At 29.5% G+C, this 16,566-nt stretch overlaps 1 protein-coding gene across 2 annotated transcripts in view; it reads right to left on the bottom strand.

The window, feature by feature from the left end:
- The window catches only part of LOC129908407 (dynein axonemal heavy chain 3), a 181,181-nt gene that overhangs the window by 157,058 nt on the left and 7,557 nt on the right, over positions 1–16,566 (bottom strand). For both annotated transcript variants that reach the window (XM_055984866.1, XM_055984867.1), the window contains exons 3-10: positions 13,944–13,982; positions 13,707–13,865; positions 13,523–13,633; positions 11,275–11,432; positions 10,679–10,758; positions 10,081–10,228; positions 3,219–3,335; positions 2,876–3,042 (exon numbers count right to left, since the gene is read on the bottom strand). In XM_055984866.1, coding sequence (XP_055840841.1) covers positions 2,876–3,042; positions 3,219–3,335; positions 10,081–10,228; positions 10,679–10,758; positions 11,275–11,432; positions 13,523–13,633; positions 13,707–13,865; positions 13,944–13,982 — 979 coding nt within the window. The remainder of the gene's footprint in view (positions 1–2,875; positions 3,043–3,218; positions 3,336–10,080; positions 10,229–10,678; positions 10,759–11,274; positions 11,433–13,522; positions 13,634–13,706; positions 13,866–13,943; positions 13,983–16,566) is intronic.

The raw sequence follows: 16,566 nt of genomic DNA, 5'->3' as shown, positions 1-16,566 counted from the left end.
AAAAATCATATAAATTATTTCATAGATATAAAGGTAGGTACATGGTGCATCAAACACTGGACGTCATTTAATTAGATATTGTTTTTTTGTTTTTTAAAGTTTTCTCGTGTACATTACAAATTTTTAATGAAATATTGTAATTTGACACTGTATTTGAAAGTATACTCATTCTGAACATGGTGGCGACATTGTTACAAGGCGACAAGATGACATGGCAAAAAGGCGACACACAGAGAAAAATAGACCACATAAAATAGAACAAAAACAATAAGATTTCTCTATGGTTTTCATCCAAGAAGGAAACCTTATTAAAACAATCGGGTTTTCCTTATTGTTTTAAAATCTGCAAAAAAAATAAAAAAAAACGATGAGCAGGCTGGGAATCGAACTGGAGACTTCAAATCACTAGTCGCCCACCTTCAGGGGCGGATCCAGGATTTTTTTCTGGGGGGGGGGGGGCACAAGGGACGGATTGGCAAAAAAACAGCAATAACAGTTAGAAATAAAGTGAAGTACCAGACGACTGACTAACAAGCAGAACATTTTAACGACCCACAGTGGTCTAAAACCTGGCCAAAAATATTTAGGCACATTTCCCACATCAAATAGGTACCAAATGACCAAAAAGTTATTCGGAAGGAAAAATTTTCATTTTCTTGTTACAGTAAAAGCCCCTTAAGTGCTAACCCTCTTACTCCTGGATTAGCCGAAAGAAAAAAAATATAAAAAATCAGAAAATGCACAATTCTTTATTTAATTTTTTGACTTAAGTTGTTTCACCAAATAGTTTTTGAGAAATTAAGTTTTAAAGATGAAATTTTGAAAAAAAATAATGTTTACGTTTTTTAATTGATTTTGTATAAAATTTTGCAATATTATGGACATAATTATACCATTAGTTAATGACCTAGTAGTTTTTAGTCAAATACTAAAGACTTCATTCTAATAAATATTAAAGTTCCTAAGAATAACAAAAAAAAAACTGAATCATACTTTTTTGCCGAGAAACCCAGTTTTGTTTTTTTTTATTTGCATTAACCTTTTGTAACCCAAGGTCGTAAATTTAAAAATTAATAAGTCAATCGATTGGCCTTTATCTTTAATAAAACACGTATTTTTTAAAAATTCAATAAAGTCATTATTTACTTAGTTATTTCGATATTTTGGGAGTAAAAAAAAAGTTTAAATAATTTATTTTTATATAAAAATGCAAAAATTCAAGCAAAAAACTATCTAATATTAATTTTTAGGCACTTTCGTATTTTTCACACAAATTTGCTTATTTTCAAAAAAAGCCCAACTTTCAACATTAACTGTCAATTAAAAACTATTGGTGCTATTTATTAGAAATTTGAAGTACTATTTCGATAAAGCAATACTTAAAGATTATAATATTAGAAGCTTCAAAAGAAAAAAAAAAATAGTTTGTAGAGCTTTTATGCAATCTTTTTCGGTTTGTTACAGAAATGTCACATGGGGCTACAAGGGGTTAAATTGTTTTATACCTCAAGAATATTGTGTTCAAATTGTAGGTCTCTTGGAGCCAAATTGACCAAGTTATGAGTATTTTAATACTTCCCTTAGGAACGTTTTAGTCTTTTAGTCCAGAGTTCAAAACTTTAAATCGTTATCCCCACAACTAATGTTTTCAACGCCGGTGCTCCTCATAACTTCAAAACTACTGCAACGATTTTTTTGAAATTTGGAACACTATTTTTTTTACATATTTTTAGAGGTATCCCTGGAGAAATTTTCTCAATAAAATAATATTTATAAAAATCTATAAGTAAGGGTCGCTTTTGAGGAGTTTTTTTTCAAGGGGTCTTTATTTTCGGGGTGCAAACTTGGGCAAACTTCTGAAATGCAAGTTTGTTCTACATATCCAGCAGTTCTATAATATATAGTTTATGCAATTTTGTGACGTGTTCCGCTATTTTAAAAACACTAATGTTAAAAAAAAAAAACAACGAAAAAAGTGCAAATTTTTTGACCCCTCTCTATGAAAAAAATAGAGTTGGGCACGTGACCGCCCCCCCCCCCCCCCCCCTGGATCCACCTATGCCCACCTTACCACCTGAACCAACCTGCCATGAAAATGTTGATCGCGATTTTTGTTCTAGTGCTAAGTTGCAAAAAAAATTAACTTTTCAGTCAAATTTTAATAAGATTTTCTCTATAAAAATAATAAGAAATCTCCTTTAAAAAACCTTATTAATCGTTGATTTTAATAAGATTTCCTTATGAAATGTATGGACGGTAAAACAATATGACAATCTGTTAGTTTTTAGCGGGTCATATTTGTCTCTGTGCATGGTGACCAGACGACATAACGACATGGCGACAAGGCGATATGGGGACAAGGCGACATGGCGACAACGCATTATGGAGACAAGGTGACATGGTTACATAGCGACAAGTCGACATAGTGACATGGTTAATTTATTTTTAATAAAAACACACGCTTATAAAATCACCCTTCCTTAAAGTTAACCTGACCATAATTAAAAGACTCGAAGTGTTATATAGGTAAATAGTCTAGCAAGAAGTTAAAATACACCAAGTGCAAAAAAAAAAAAAAAAAACAATCTGCAATAATTATATTCTTGTACATAAAATGATGCATACACTACACAGAGTCGCCTGCGTGTAGAGTGCATCACTATAATCGAGTTTCAAGATGATGCTCCCTCTCGAGTATCCCAAAGGAAGCATAATATTTCTCTCAAACTCCCTTTCACTTACTTCCAATAAAATATAAGGTGACTATACTACACAGCACGCTCAAACTTTAGGTAAAGGAAACTAGAAGTTTTATATACATATTTTTTTTGTTTTGTCTTGTTTTTGAGAAGAGAGAAAGTATAGAAGAACTTACTTCAGGATGTAGCGCAAGAAAGCACGTTTCACATGATACCGGAAATCCTCTTGGAGATCTATTAGACAAGATATAATTAAAATTGCAGCATCTTGTTGAACACGATGATCGGAATTGAACAGGTAATCCATTAGGATAACTTCAGGATACACATGTGGCCAAAGTTTCTATAAAGAAAATAATTTTTTTTTTTTTTTGTATTTTATTATTTATTAATTTGTTCGAAGAATTTTGTGTGTGTTCCTAAGAAGACATGATAGAAACATGATGATTTAATAAGAGTCTCTATGCTCTACCATCTCTTGTTCAAAGTAAATTTCTAGTTTGATTTTGAATGACCTACCTCTTCCTGGAGTATGAATTTATAGGCTTCCCGGAGATACGATATTTTGGCACTGATTTTCGGTAAAAGTTTCTTGATCAATTTTGACGGGTAAATCTCAAGTTGAGTTACGGACAGCTGAAAGTGGTCAGAAAATAACAGATAAGAACTATGAATAGGAGTTAAAGTGTGTGTGATATGATTGATTGGAATAGAATTGATCCTGGGGAAATACAAATTTTTGGCACTACTTATATATTAAGTTGGCTTTAAATGTAAGAAGTAAGTATTATTTTTGTTATTGATACAGGGACTATCTGAACTGTATTTTTTTTTTTAATCTTAGTAAGCGAATACGGGACGATTGTTATTCTATATTATGCCATTATTATTCTTATAAGGCGAGGGGCTATAAAATACATAATTTACTTGACTCTTAAACCTCAAGAATTTTACAAATTTCTGCAAGGATTTAAAAATTCATCAGGGTGAGGGAAGTTCCAATTAAAAACTTCTGAATATCAGCTAAATAAAAGTTTGTAGAACATTTTTTTCTAATTCTACTGTTTTTAAGATATTAACAAAAGACCCATTATTGTGACCTTTCACCCACTATAAGGGGTTTAGCGGATGGGGGAACTTTCAGGACTTTTAACAGATTTTAAACCACCTCAATACCAGCCTGTATACCAAAAATCAGCCTGCGCACAGTGGGGCAGAATGCCTTAAAACGTGGTATTAAATCAACCGTAGGAGCTAGGAACCTGAAATTTTGTATACATACAGTGCTGCTAAAAACATTCCGGATTTTTTTGTCATTTTCATCAATGGAACCAAATATTGTTTTAATATTTTTTCTAGGTCGCTTATATATCAGTTACGCAATTTCAACAAAAAATAATGATCTTTAATACATACAAAAATTTTAAAAATTGAAAAATGAAGTAGAGTCAGAATTTCGGCTGTGGAAAACTAACCGGATTTTTCAAGGATTTCGATTCTCAGTATTGAGATAACGGTTTTAAGTATCACTTTAGTAAAATTTTTGTTTGCAAAGACAAACAAAGTTGTTAGCTTTGTGAATTGAATCAAATATTAAATGTAATACGAAAAATAACGCGTTATAGACATCCAATTCGTTACGAAGTCTTAAAACAGTTTCAAGTCGAAATAAAACAAAATGTTATCCATTTGGGATGTTGCAAATTGCAACGTCAAGTGAGTATTATATCAACAAACAGTAAAAAGGCAAAAAGTCTGTTGAATCAGATCACTTTGGTAGGTCCCATCACAAAATAGCGCTAAAAACTGATAGGCGAATAAAGAGTTTTTTGATAAAATATCCTTTTGTGACTTCTTAAACGATTGGTGAGGAGCTTAACCTGCCTTAATCTGTACTTCAACATCAATTACAGTAAGAAAGGGTGTGAGAAATTTTGATCTTTATGTCTTTCGGTTCGGAAAAACACCATTCCATAATAGTAAGCATTGCCTAAAAAGGGAGGCATTGAAAGGATCTTAAGAAACACTTTAAATATTAAAATGAAAACACTTAATCTGATTGGATTTACAAGAAATCATCTGAATTGCTCGAAAACAAAACGGAAAAGTATCCTTTTCAGTGATAAAAGCAATTTTTAATTGTTTTATTCCGAGTGTGAAATGGAAGCCAAACATGCACATGTTTGAAACCAAAAAAATATACTCCCTAGCATGAACACAGCGGAGGATCAGTGATGGTTTGGGTTTTTTTTTCAACTGCAGGCTCTGGCCGTACACCAAATTAACGGAATAATGCATCATTTAATGAATAGAGAGATTTTAAAGTCGATAATGACTCCATAAAAGCAGATAGAAGCGTCTTTATATTGGCTCTTCCTGCTAGTTATGATGTCAAAAATTCTTAAAAGCCCGTAAAATAGTAGTTTGGGGCAGACAATACTCCTGGCTTAGAATAGCAGTAACAATTATCCGACTTGAACCCGATTGAAAATTTGAGGGCTATCTTTAAGTGACGAGTAGTGAAAAGAAAGCAGACCTCAGAAACTAACGTGCTTGTGGCTTTGAAAAATGACTGGGTGCATATTTCTTGTCTATTTTATTTAATTTGACCGACTCCAATTCTCGTTGGTGCCGAGCAGTCTTCAACAACAAAGGTTACTGAACAAAATATTAATTTTGAACACTAACATTAAAAAATCCGGTTAGTTTTTCACAGCCGATATTCTGACTCTCATTAATTTTTCAATTTTTAAAATTTTTGTAGGATTAAAGTTCAATATTTTCTGTTGGAATTTTCTAACTGATATATTTACGACCTAGAAAAAATATTAAAACAATATTTGGTTCCAGTTTTAAGTTTTAAAATTTCAATTGATGAAAATGACAAAAAAATCCGGAATGTTTTTAGCAGCACTGTATATGCTTCTGAGACCCTTACTAGGTCATATATAAAGCTATAATTGCCACGCCCACTAAAACGCCCACTTATTTGGGATCTAATAAAAATGTTAGTATTTTTCAGATTGAAAGGTTATTTTAAGGCTCAAGATACTTAATAATATATTAATTTCTTATCTGACATAACTTTTATCCATGCTTTTATCCAACTTTACCCTTATTGTAGAGAAAATCTGATTTTAAAAAATTCTTTTTTTTTTAATTTAAAGTTTTTGTTTTCATCGACTTTTTTAAATTTAATTAAAAAAAAAAACTAAAACAAAATTATAAAATAAGTTTATTCATCACTTTCATCACTTTCGTTAGTTTCAACAAAAATGTTTGCTTCGGGAATGCTTGGAGGTTTCAATAGCGCTAGTGCTTCTGGGGGATAAGACTGCAATTTTTTTGGACGACCACGTTTCTTTGCAGATTTTTCTGCAAATACCTCAAAACAATTGAGGTATTGAGTCAATTTTCGTTTGTTGCATTAAATCTTTGTTCGGTTCTAGACGCTTTGACCCACCGCGTTTTGAACTCGGATTTAAAATGCGAAAAAAGTCTATTGAATTCATTAACTTGGCTAATTTCGGTACTTTTTGTCATATTTAGAAGATATTTTTTTAAGAAATCCATCTGATCCTCAATCATAACACTCTCACATCTTTTCATACTTTCTACAAGTTGCTTTCTTGTAAAAAAAATTGAATTTGAAGAGATTCCTAAAGCAACGAAAAAATAAAAAATAAAAAAAAGTTAAAGTTCAAAAGTTACGAAAATTCAAATATCACAAAAAGGGTGCAAAACGAGCACGTTTTTTTTGACGGAATAACAAAATAAACATCACAAACATTTTAAAATCACATAAAACACAACTCGATCCCACTCGGAACACATTTAATAGTCAATGGATTTCACAGAACCTCTAAAATAACACTTTTAAAAAAATGATCACGGAACTTCACTAAAATTGTACATATTATATTTACATATAACAAAAAAAAAAAATTGTTTTAATAACTCTTACATACCCGAAGTTGAAGACTGCATACTAAAATTTTTAATGAATCAACAAAAAAAAATGAAAACCTGTTCTCAAAGATCACCATGAAAAATCGACAATTTCACTTCTGGCTCAGCTGACTACTAATTAAGCTTAAACAAAACTGTGTTGTGAAAAAACGGGAAGGGCTAAAAAAAATTAAAATAATTTTTGTTAAAGGATGGATATTACTCTATTAGATAATATTAAAAAAATTAGTTTATTTGCAATTTTGTTTTATTAATTATTGCCAGCTTTTGGGTCGATTTACCCCATTGTGCTGCGTTACGATTTTTCTTCCTTTCTCTGGCTGTTTTTTGTCTATTCTTCCTGGGTTAAGAATTAAAAACCAGACAGTATATTTCATTACGTATAGCAATTTTTTCTTAATAGAAGAATGTAAATTTAGGTATTATAACTTAAATTTAATTTTGGAGTAATGCAAGCATTTACATAGTGCATGATTTAAGAGTGTTTTACAACCTGAATTTTAAAAATCTGCATTATAAAAATGAAAAGAGTTGTTTTTATATAACTCAGCATTAGAAAATTCCCCAAACTCATGCAAAACCTAATTCAATTACACAAAAATAAATTTTAAGTTATTGAATATTACTTTTAATTTTTGTCACACTTTTCATTTATGTCACACTTTTCATTTTAGATATTTCTTTAAACTCATTTTCTAAGTTATCATTTCAACTGTAACACTTTCAATAAATTTCACAAGTGATTCATTTTATTCACACGATGTTTCGCTCATAGTTGCTTATTCTCTCATTTCCTTCAAAAAGAGGTTGTCTGTAAAGCCGGTTTACGGACGATGATTTAACGTGATAACGTCGTCAGAAAAAAGGTTGTGTGCTTTTGTTTAAAATGAGTCAATTTAAGCGTTTACTTTTTTCAAACAATCATAATTTACAAGAAAAAGCTAAAAAAAAATCCTTTTTTATTTTCCTATTATATTAATTTTTGTATTTTAAAAGCTTACAAAAAAATATTATGCAATTTAAAAGCCAAATATTTATTTTTAAGAATAAAACCGTTTTTTAATTTTTGCAATACGTATACAAATAATTTATTGAAAACAATCATTTTCATCAAAAAAGCAAAAAAAACATGAATTTTTATCTTCTCACGTCATTAATTCCATTTTTTTCCCTAAAAATCTTATTGTCTAAGCTCAAAATATGTATATCGATCAGGTCTATGAGACATCTACAAAAAGAGCTAGAATTTTTTGAACTCGGTCAAATTTCATTAAAAAAAGCAAAAAAACATTTATTTTTACGTTCTCAGACTATGGAACCAATTTTTTTGTTTGACAACCTATACAAAATATATACCATGTGAAAGCTTATTATTTCACCTTTCATATGACGTATCAATCTTGTTTCAAAGATGCCTATAAGAGAAGTTAGAATTTTTTAAAGCCAACCATGTCGAATTTCCAGACTGAAATGACCGTATTTACAACACTGGTGGCTGTTCGGGGGGCAACAGATCTCCACTGGTGTTTTATGGTTTTTTGCAAGTTTCTTGTGTAGCTTGTAGTTATTCTACCGTTATGTGTGATATACCAAATGAAAGGTAATTGTATCAGGATGCTCATAAAAGTTTAATAAAATTTCTATCTGCTCTTGGCCAAAAGTTATAACCTCTTGAATTCTAAAATTTTATTTTACTGTTATCTCAAAATTTTGTTTACGAAAATGATTGAAACTTCGTACACATAAAGTCGTAGTCATGGTCTATCTTTATTCCGCATACTTTATTCCTTTATCTATTAAAGAAAAAAAGATAAAAATAAAAAACGATGAAAATCGGTTAAAACGGTCAAAAAACGTGTTTTTAAAAAACTTGTTTCTTCCGTTATTCAGTCAAAACTCAGTAAACGATTCCAATTTTTTGCACATGTATGCCAAAACCTACATGTCCTATAAGTTTGAGATTTTTTGAACGCTCCAAAAAAAAGCTAAAAATCAAAAATTATCCGACAATACCCCTAAAAAACAAGGTGTTTTTCAAAAATTCATATTTCGAAACGCAGAGTGTTGGAAAAAAATCCGTATCAGATGCCTAATTTTTTTTCTCTCATCTTTTACCTGGCATCTTTAGAATTGTCAAAAAAAAAAAAATTCCTTTACCCAAAATCATCATTTTGTCATATCCCCAACACGTGTACAACGTTCAAACAAAACGTTATTAGAATTTTTTCTTAAATGCAGTTATTCTTAAATTAATTTCATCTATCTATAGCTGAAAAAATCAATTCTCTACGACTTCGCGTTTAGATTTAAGCCCAAATTTCATCTTTCCGTTTTACCCCTGTTTACCCTATTAAATGACGAAACTTTTAAAAATCTTTCATTTAGATTAAGCTTTAGGTTATTATCTTTCAAATAAGCTATAGAAGATTTTTGTATTTTTAATAGTTTGTTTTTAATTTTTAATTGAAATTTTTTGCCGCACTGCGAAAGTGCGAGAGTGTAACGTTAGAAAATGGCGTCGAAGTGGTGGCTGCCATGGTTCATCGATTTATTAGACGTTATCACGTCAAAAATAAGTTTTCACGTGAAAAATTCAAACAGAGTTTAATGATTATTCATTTTGTCATTACAAATAAAATATACAAAAAAGCACGTATACGCCACAGTGCATTTGTGTACAACGTGCAAATAATCTGCTGCGGGCTGTCAGTCTATAGGTACTGCTATTTTTTTTTCTTATTACAGTCAATTTTATTTTAATATGTAAACTAATAACAATAAACTTACAATTTGAAGTTATGCAGCATCAACGAAATATTAACTCACCCTGTCAGTTTTTATGAATTCGAAACTTATTTTATTCTATCTACTTATTTGAAGTAAAAAACCAAAGACAAAAAGGTGCTGGTCTAAGGTCTTTTCAAGCTCTTTCTATATGAAAAAAAATTCTGTCCCCTTACATTCTTTCATAATTATATTTGTTTCATTACTTTAATCAAAACTCAAGTCTAATAAAATAAAAAAGGAGTAAACCATTGTTTCTGTTTGCATTCACTTTAAAGTTAAAAAAAAAACACATAAAAACAGATTCATGCACACATTCTTCTCATAATGATTTTTTTTTTGTTGTTCTCTCTCAGTTTACCCCAAAACATTCTTCACATTGCTCTTCATATTAAAAGCCCTTAAATGTTTTTCACATAACTTTCAAATTAAAATAATATTCTGCTTTATAAAAGTTTCCATTTTATTTTTTTCTTCTTGTTGATCACACACAACTCGTTTATAGAGTAAAGAGATGAAAAAAAAAAGAAGTTACCTATTCAATTTTAATTAAGATAATTATATATATAGGTTTTCTTTAAAAAAAGAACCAAAAACAGAAAAAATAGTTAAAACAAAATAAACTTACGTTATCCATTAAACTCATAGTCCGCCTTTGAACTCTGATAGTGAACTTTGGCATCGTTTTGTTCATTTCATCTTGATAGCTTTTAGAAATTGCATTTTTTTGTTCCTCAGGATCAACTGGCAGGAATCCTTCCTTGTACTTGAAGCTCCTGTTATACAATACACATCACATGTATACAGTGTTATTTTTTTTTCTGTTTTGTTATTTTGTTTTTAGAGTTAAAAAGTTTATTTTGTGTATATTTTTTTTTTGTTTTCTTTTAGTATTTTTCAAGAGCTAGAGCTACTACCTCAAAAAAAAAGCACAAAATAACATAAAAGCAAAATAAAATGTTTTTCTTTCCAACAACTAAAATAATTAAAATCTCTTTTCATAGAGAGCAAAAAAAAAAAAGGATGAGAAAAAAAAATAATAATTCTCTAAGAGATAAAATTATGAAAAGTTAACATGACTAGAGAGAGAGTGAAAAGCACAAAAAAAATGTTTTTAAACAGAAAAAAACTAAAAGAGGATACAAAAAGTAAAACAAAAAAAAAAAATAGATAAAAATAAAAAAAAAAAATGAAACATAAACAAGATTCAAACACACAACTCTTACTCTCGGTCTTTTTGCTTCAAGCTTTTCATAAACTCTTCCGTGGAAAGTGGAATCCTCCGTTTTGGTTGCACCTTTGTGTTCTTGTATTCAACCGCAAAGAAATAGTACCAACAGGGAAGAGTTGTAGTAAAATGTGGTTACGAACCAAAAAAAAATATGAGAATATTTGAAAAATATTTTCACTTTTTTTTTTAACTTTATACAAAAATTTATCTTTACAGGATGTTCCAGGAACCGATGAAAAGTCTTGTCAGACCAAACAAAATACATACAGTAAAATATTTTGCTAAAAAACTTAAATTCTACCGAATTATCAAGGCCAAGGGAACATGGTGACTTTTATGAAATTTAGAGCTTCGCGCACATAGAATTGTATTTCTCAGAAGGTCTAAATGAGGTTTGTTGAAACTACTAAAATCCTCTCAAAGGTAGCTAGTCGCTAGTTTGCTTTACACATTCAGAAATTTATAAAGATAGATTAATACGACTTCTCGATTTCATTGAAAAAAAAAAAAAAAAAAAAACAAAAACTAATTTATCATTAGTTCCCGGAACACCCTGTTAACATTTTACAAAGAAAACAAAAAAAAACTTACATTTTTAGAACTTGTTCCCTTTGGGAGACATTTTAATTGCGTAATACCAGAATTCTTTATAATTCCCTTTTCGGCTTCAATGTGTTTTGCTTTTTTTACGACAGGTTCAATTAGTTTGTCAATAACATTTCCCATTCGTTCAAGTTCTGCCTTGAGTTCTGAAATAAACAAAAATTTAATTAAAAAAAATAAACCACTGAGCAAATTATTATTAATTTTTAAAATTGTGACAAAAACATCAGAGTTGTTTGTATTTGAAAAAAAAAAAGAATATAAATAGAAGATTAACCCTTTTTCACTATTATAACTGTTTATTAATATATAAAATTTTCATAGATAGATGAATGAAATTTATACAGGAGATAGGTTATTAAATAAATTATAATTGTGCAAAATTTCAATTAATTTCATATTCAAAATTCTGAGATAACAGTGAAAAGATGTTCTTTTTCTAAACACATTATATCTTTTGATCTAGAGCACATAACAAATTTATTTAACTTTAATACGCATGCTGATAATATTACCTTTCATTTGATATATCACACATAATGGTAAGTGCTCTACAAGTTATATAATCTTTAATTGAAAAAACTTGAAAAATACCTCAAAGTAGGAAGTACCGTAATCTCAATTTGAAATTTCGACATGGTTGGCTTTAAAAAATTCTTACTTTTTTTGTAGGCATGGTAGAAATATGATTGAAGCGTCATATGAAAGGTGAAATAATAACGATATAAAATTTATTATAGGTTGTCATTTAAAAAACGGATTTAATGGCGTTAGAAGAGAAAAGAGATTGACTATTTTGCTATTTTTATGAAAACTGTTTGGGTTAAAAAAATTCTAGTTTTTTTTGTAGATGTTGTATAGGCATTGTCGATATAAATATTTTGAGCTGAAACAATAAACTTTCAGGTGGTTTAAAATTTATTGTAGGTTGTCATATAAAAAAAGTGATGGAATAAAAAAAGTTATATTTTTTCGATTTTTTTACTAACGGTACCTACTTCTCATATAACGGAAAGAGAAAAATTACTTTTTCACGAAAACCGCTCTAAAGATTTTGATTAAGATTAAGAGCTAACATTTTTTGTAGCGTTATTAGCGGTTAAAAGATATGTATTTCAATTTTTTTTTTTCGTTAAATCAAATTTTTGAAAACAAGTTGATGAATTTAATCGAAATTTCGTTTTTATATGTTGAATATTTTCTCAAAAAAGGCATATCCTCCAACTTTTTTTTTTTTGAAAAATTTTAGAAAATTGTATATAAAAAATAATTTTTTTAACGGCTCTAACGATTTTTTTTAAGACTTCTTTTTCATAGAAGAATTCAAATTACAAAACTTAGTTTAGTGTTATGTATTACATTACTTATGAAAATGCTCAATCCTAATCTTTATAATTAGAGTTAGTTTTACCATAAGAGCAAGTGCGTAAGTGAATTTTTTTTCTAAACTGTAGAAAAATTAGTTTTTCTAACCATCATACAAATTTTTTCCCGAAAAATTTTCGAAAATTTTTATACTCCTAAAACATTTGTAAAAAAGTTAAGATAACAATCAAATATGGTTGATATAGAATGTAAAAAAGTGTATCTAGAATTAAATTTTTTGGACGAAAAATAACGGCAATTTTATCGAAAACGGCTCAGAGGTTTGGTAAAAATTTCAAATATTGGTTTCTGAGTTTCTCTCAAACGACTAATTTAATTTAAGGATTTTTTATCTGAAAAGTATTCAAATTCTTTCAATATAAATCAAAATTACAATTTTGAAAAAAAAAAATCAAATGGTATTTCACAAAAAAAATTTTTTTTTTTTGAAAATTCAAAGTTTTGAAAAAAGCAGTACCTACATTTTATTTTGGATTTTTTTTTAAATAACACATATCAACTTTATTTAAACTTTTTTTATTAGTTTTTTTTTTCTAAACGGCTATAACGATATTGAAATTTTTTCTTCTGAAAATCCATCCTAATAAATGAAATCAAAATTGCTTACTTTTTTTAGAGAATAGTGCACCCAAAAACAAAAAAAAGTTATAACTTGGAAACGAAGTATCGTGTATAAAGGTTGTTTTACAGACAAAACGTCTGGGCAATATCAAAAAAAAGTTTGTTTTTTTTATTTTGGAGGCTTTAAAAAAAAAAAAAATATTTCCAGTCTAGATTAAATTTAAAAGGCTGATACAAAAATAAATCTGTTGAAGCCATTGTTTAAGAGATTAGCACATAACTAAAATACCTTTAGGTGTTCTCAATGCATAGTGGTCTCCGGCTTTAAACTTTTCGACCTTTCTTCGCTTTCCCAAAGCTGGCAGTCTCAAATTTCTTGCCCATGGACTATAAAAAGAACCTGGTGAAGTGATTAAAATAAGAAAGTAAAATTTTAATTTTATATTGTGAAGAAAAAAAAAAACAATAATTACCAATAGTATCACTTGCTCCTCCATGTAATTGCTGAAGTTCATTGGAAAAAAGCGGAAATTCTGTCCGTACATTTTCGTGAAAAATTCTTACTCTCCGCTTTCGATATAATCTTAATATTTCATTGGTAACCCTTTGCACCCTCTCTTCACTAGGTTCACCTGTTTGAAAAATAACACAAACATTTTTTTTTTCACACAAAAACGCATTATTTTCCACATGTGTTTAAGAAATCTTACCAGTATATTGGTCACCTAGCCACGGGTAACGATCATTATCTGGAAAACAATTAAATGCTTCAATGAGTCTATGACGCCCGAAGGAATTTCCAATTTTAACCTTAAAACACTGATAATGACAACCTAAATAATTGATATGCCCATGGGGGGGTGAGCAACTTGGTCATGCAGACAAAACACACTAACTTGCCTAACAAAAAACACCTGTGATGGTTCTCTATAATATTTTTTAACCTATTCTTCCTTTGTCTGATGTCCTCAAAATAAAAGCAAAAAAAAAAAACACACACTCACTCACACACTCAAAGATTTTGCAATGAATTTAAAATTTTTTTTAAGCAAGTCGGGTTGTGACTCTCCTTCAAAATGGTCACATCACTTGATAGCCATTTCGGGATATTATGTCTATAGTCTATGGGGAGTATCTGATCCAACTCTAACCTTTTATATGTATGTGGTAGCACACGATGACTTTACACTCTTATGTGAGCTGGGTTCTGTTTTCTACCCTTTGAGTGATCCCCCAATGGGAGTCAACTTACGTCAACTTAGAATAAGAAAGAAACAAAAAAAAAAAAAAAACAAGAGAGAAACCCCTAAAAAAAAAGCATCCGAAAGTAAAGTACTTGTGTGTATGTACGTAAAACAGGGGTGCAAAATGTTAAAATGGTAAATTTCAATTTCCTGTTTTGAATAATCGAAGAGGTCCATTTAACGAATGACCAATTCCCATATAGATGAAGAACCCTTTGGGAGAGAGAATGACTCTCGAAACTGTCGTTTTTACGTGCTAATAGTCAGAATTAACATGTTGTCATGAAGAGGGTTTCTAAATTTTTTTTTTTTAGAGTTTAGAATATCAAGGGGTAGTAAGATGATAATGTTGAGATATTTTGATAGTATGGTTAGATCTATAAATAATTTGAAGACAAACAAACTATTTTATATTAAATTTTTGATTTCGAAAATTCAGCTATTCTCAGTTTTTGTAAACAAAGAATAAGCTGTTATCTCAGACTTAAAAAGTCCAATTTTATCAATTTGTGTTAGGCTCGCTAAACCTCAAGAACGATCTTATCGATTTTGATTATTTCATGTTCGTATTAAATAAGAGGAGTTGTAAAAAAAAAGAGAAAATTAAAAACATCATTGAGGAAACACCGATAACAATGGTCATTAACCAAAAACGTTTTTCAACCAGCCCATACTAGTGGAGTAACTAAAGCTCAAAAATTGGCAATATCAGGGAACCCGGCCAAACAGCTTAGATTTTGATGATCTTTTTTTTCAAACGTCGGTAATTAAAAATACTTTAAAGTCTATAGATTAAAAATTGCCGGTGTTGCCGTTTTGATTTTTTAAATTTGATTGAAGATTTTTGTGAACAAAAACAAAATTTTTTCAAAAATTTTTCTTAAATTTCATAAATTAATTGATGCCAAAAGATTGTCTGTTAAATTCAAGGAAAAAAAATATATGGGAGTAAGGGACAATCTTCCATAGTTCAAGCGATAGATGCAATTTTCTTATTAATTGACTCCAAACACAAAAAAAAAATATTTGAACACAACGGCAACACCTACAATATTCAAATATACATTTCTTAAAAGCTAGAAGCTTAGTCATATATGTAAAATTAAAATTAAGTTAATTGAATGAACGGCTTTTGAATGAATGGTAATTGAACTCAGATTTTTGAAAAAAAAAAATTATTGAAAAAATTTTAACATGTCGTTTTTTAAACTTGGTCGTAATATAAAATGCATTTATTTTCAATTTTTTTTGGCCGCATTTATTATGATTTCAAATTTTAAAAGGAAATGTCAATGTGTATTACGGTTTTAGCTCAGGGAAATTAGTCAAAATATGGGCATGAAATCGCATTTTTCGCGGGACAAAATTTTTTTCATGGAATGTGTTCGGGTGGTTGTCCTTATCATAAAAGTCAATTTGTTGGGAAAATTGGAGGTTGGGAACAGCCGCCATCTTGGAAAAGAGATTGGTATCGTTTTTATTGAATAGCTCCATTGTTATTCATTTTAACAAAAAATGACAAAGGTAAGACTTATTAAAAATAAAATTATCTAAGAAATGATATACAAAACAATTCCGTGAGTTGATTAAATAAAATTTTATAGTTGGTCAAAGTGCGGGTTTGTATCGCAAGGTTGGGACAAAATGACATTTTTTCATATATCTGACGAACTTTTGATTTGTTTGGATAATTCTTCAAGAATGAATTGTAGTACTTATAATTACCTATAAAATGAGCCCACAATCGTTATTGTCACCATCGTATTGTAGAAGTAATCTAACTCCGAAACTCTCCATGTACTAGTCAAAAGTAAGAAAAAAGCTGTTTTTTTGCTAGTAGGCCGAGAAAATTTTGGGAGTAGAGGTATAACCAAAATATAAGTACGCAGTTTTGCAGCCATACGCGTGTTAATGTCGATTTCAAAGGTCTGACAACTCTAATTTTGTGCTTTATACGGTTTTTGGGGGGTTAAATAACGTAAGTTTGCCAGTTAATGTGAATGGGCTAAATTTATACTATTTCAAATTATAAATATACAAGCTGATGCTCTATTATTTTTCCTAAATCTGGACACCTCAATCTCGGCTA

The sequence above is a fragment of the Episyrphus balteatus genome, chromosome 2, assembly GCF_945859705.1.
Source record: "Episyrphus balteatus chromosome 2, idEpiBalt1.1, whole genome shotgun sequence".
NCBI classification, from domain to species: domain Eukaryota; kingdom Metazoa; phylum Arthropoda; class Insecta; order Diptera; family Syrphidae; genus Episyrphus; species Episyrphus balteatus.
The sequence above is the reverse complement of the archived record's forward strand: the minus strand, read 5'-3'. Positions and strand labels throughout refer to the sequence as shown.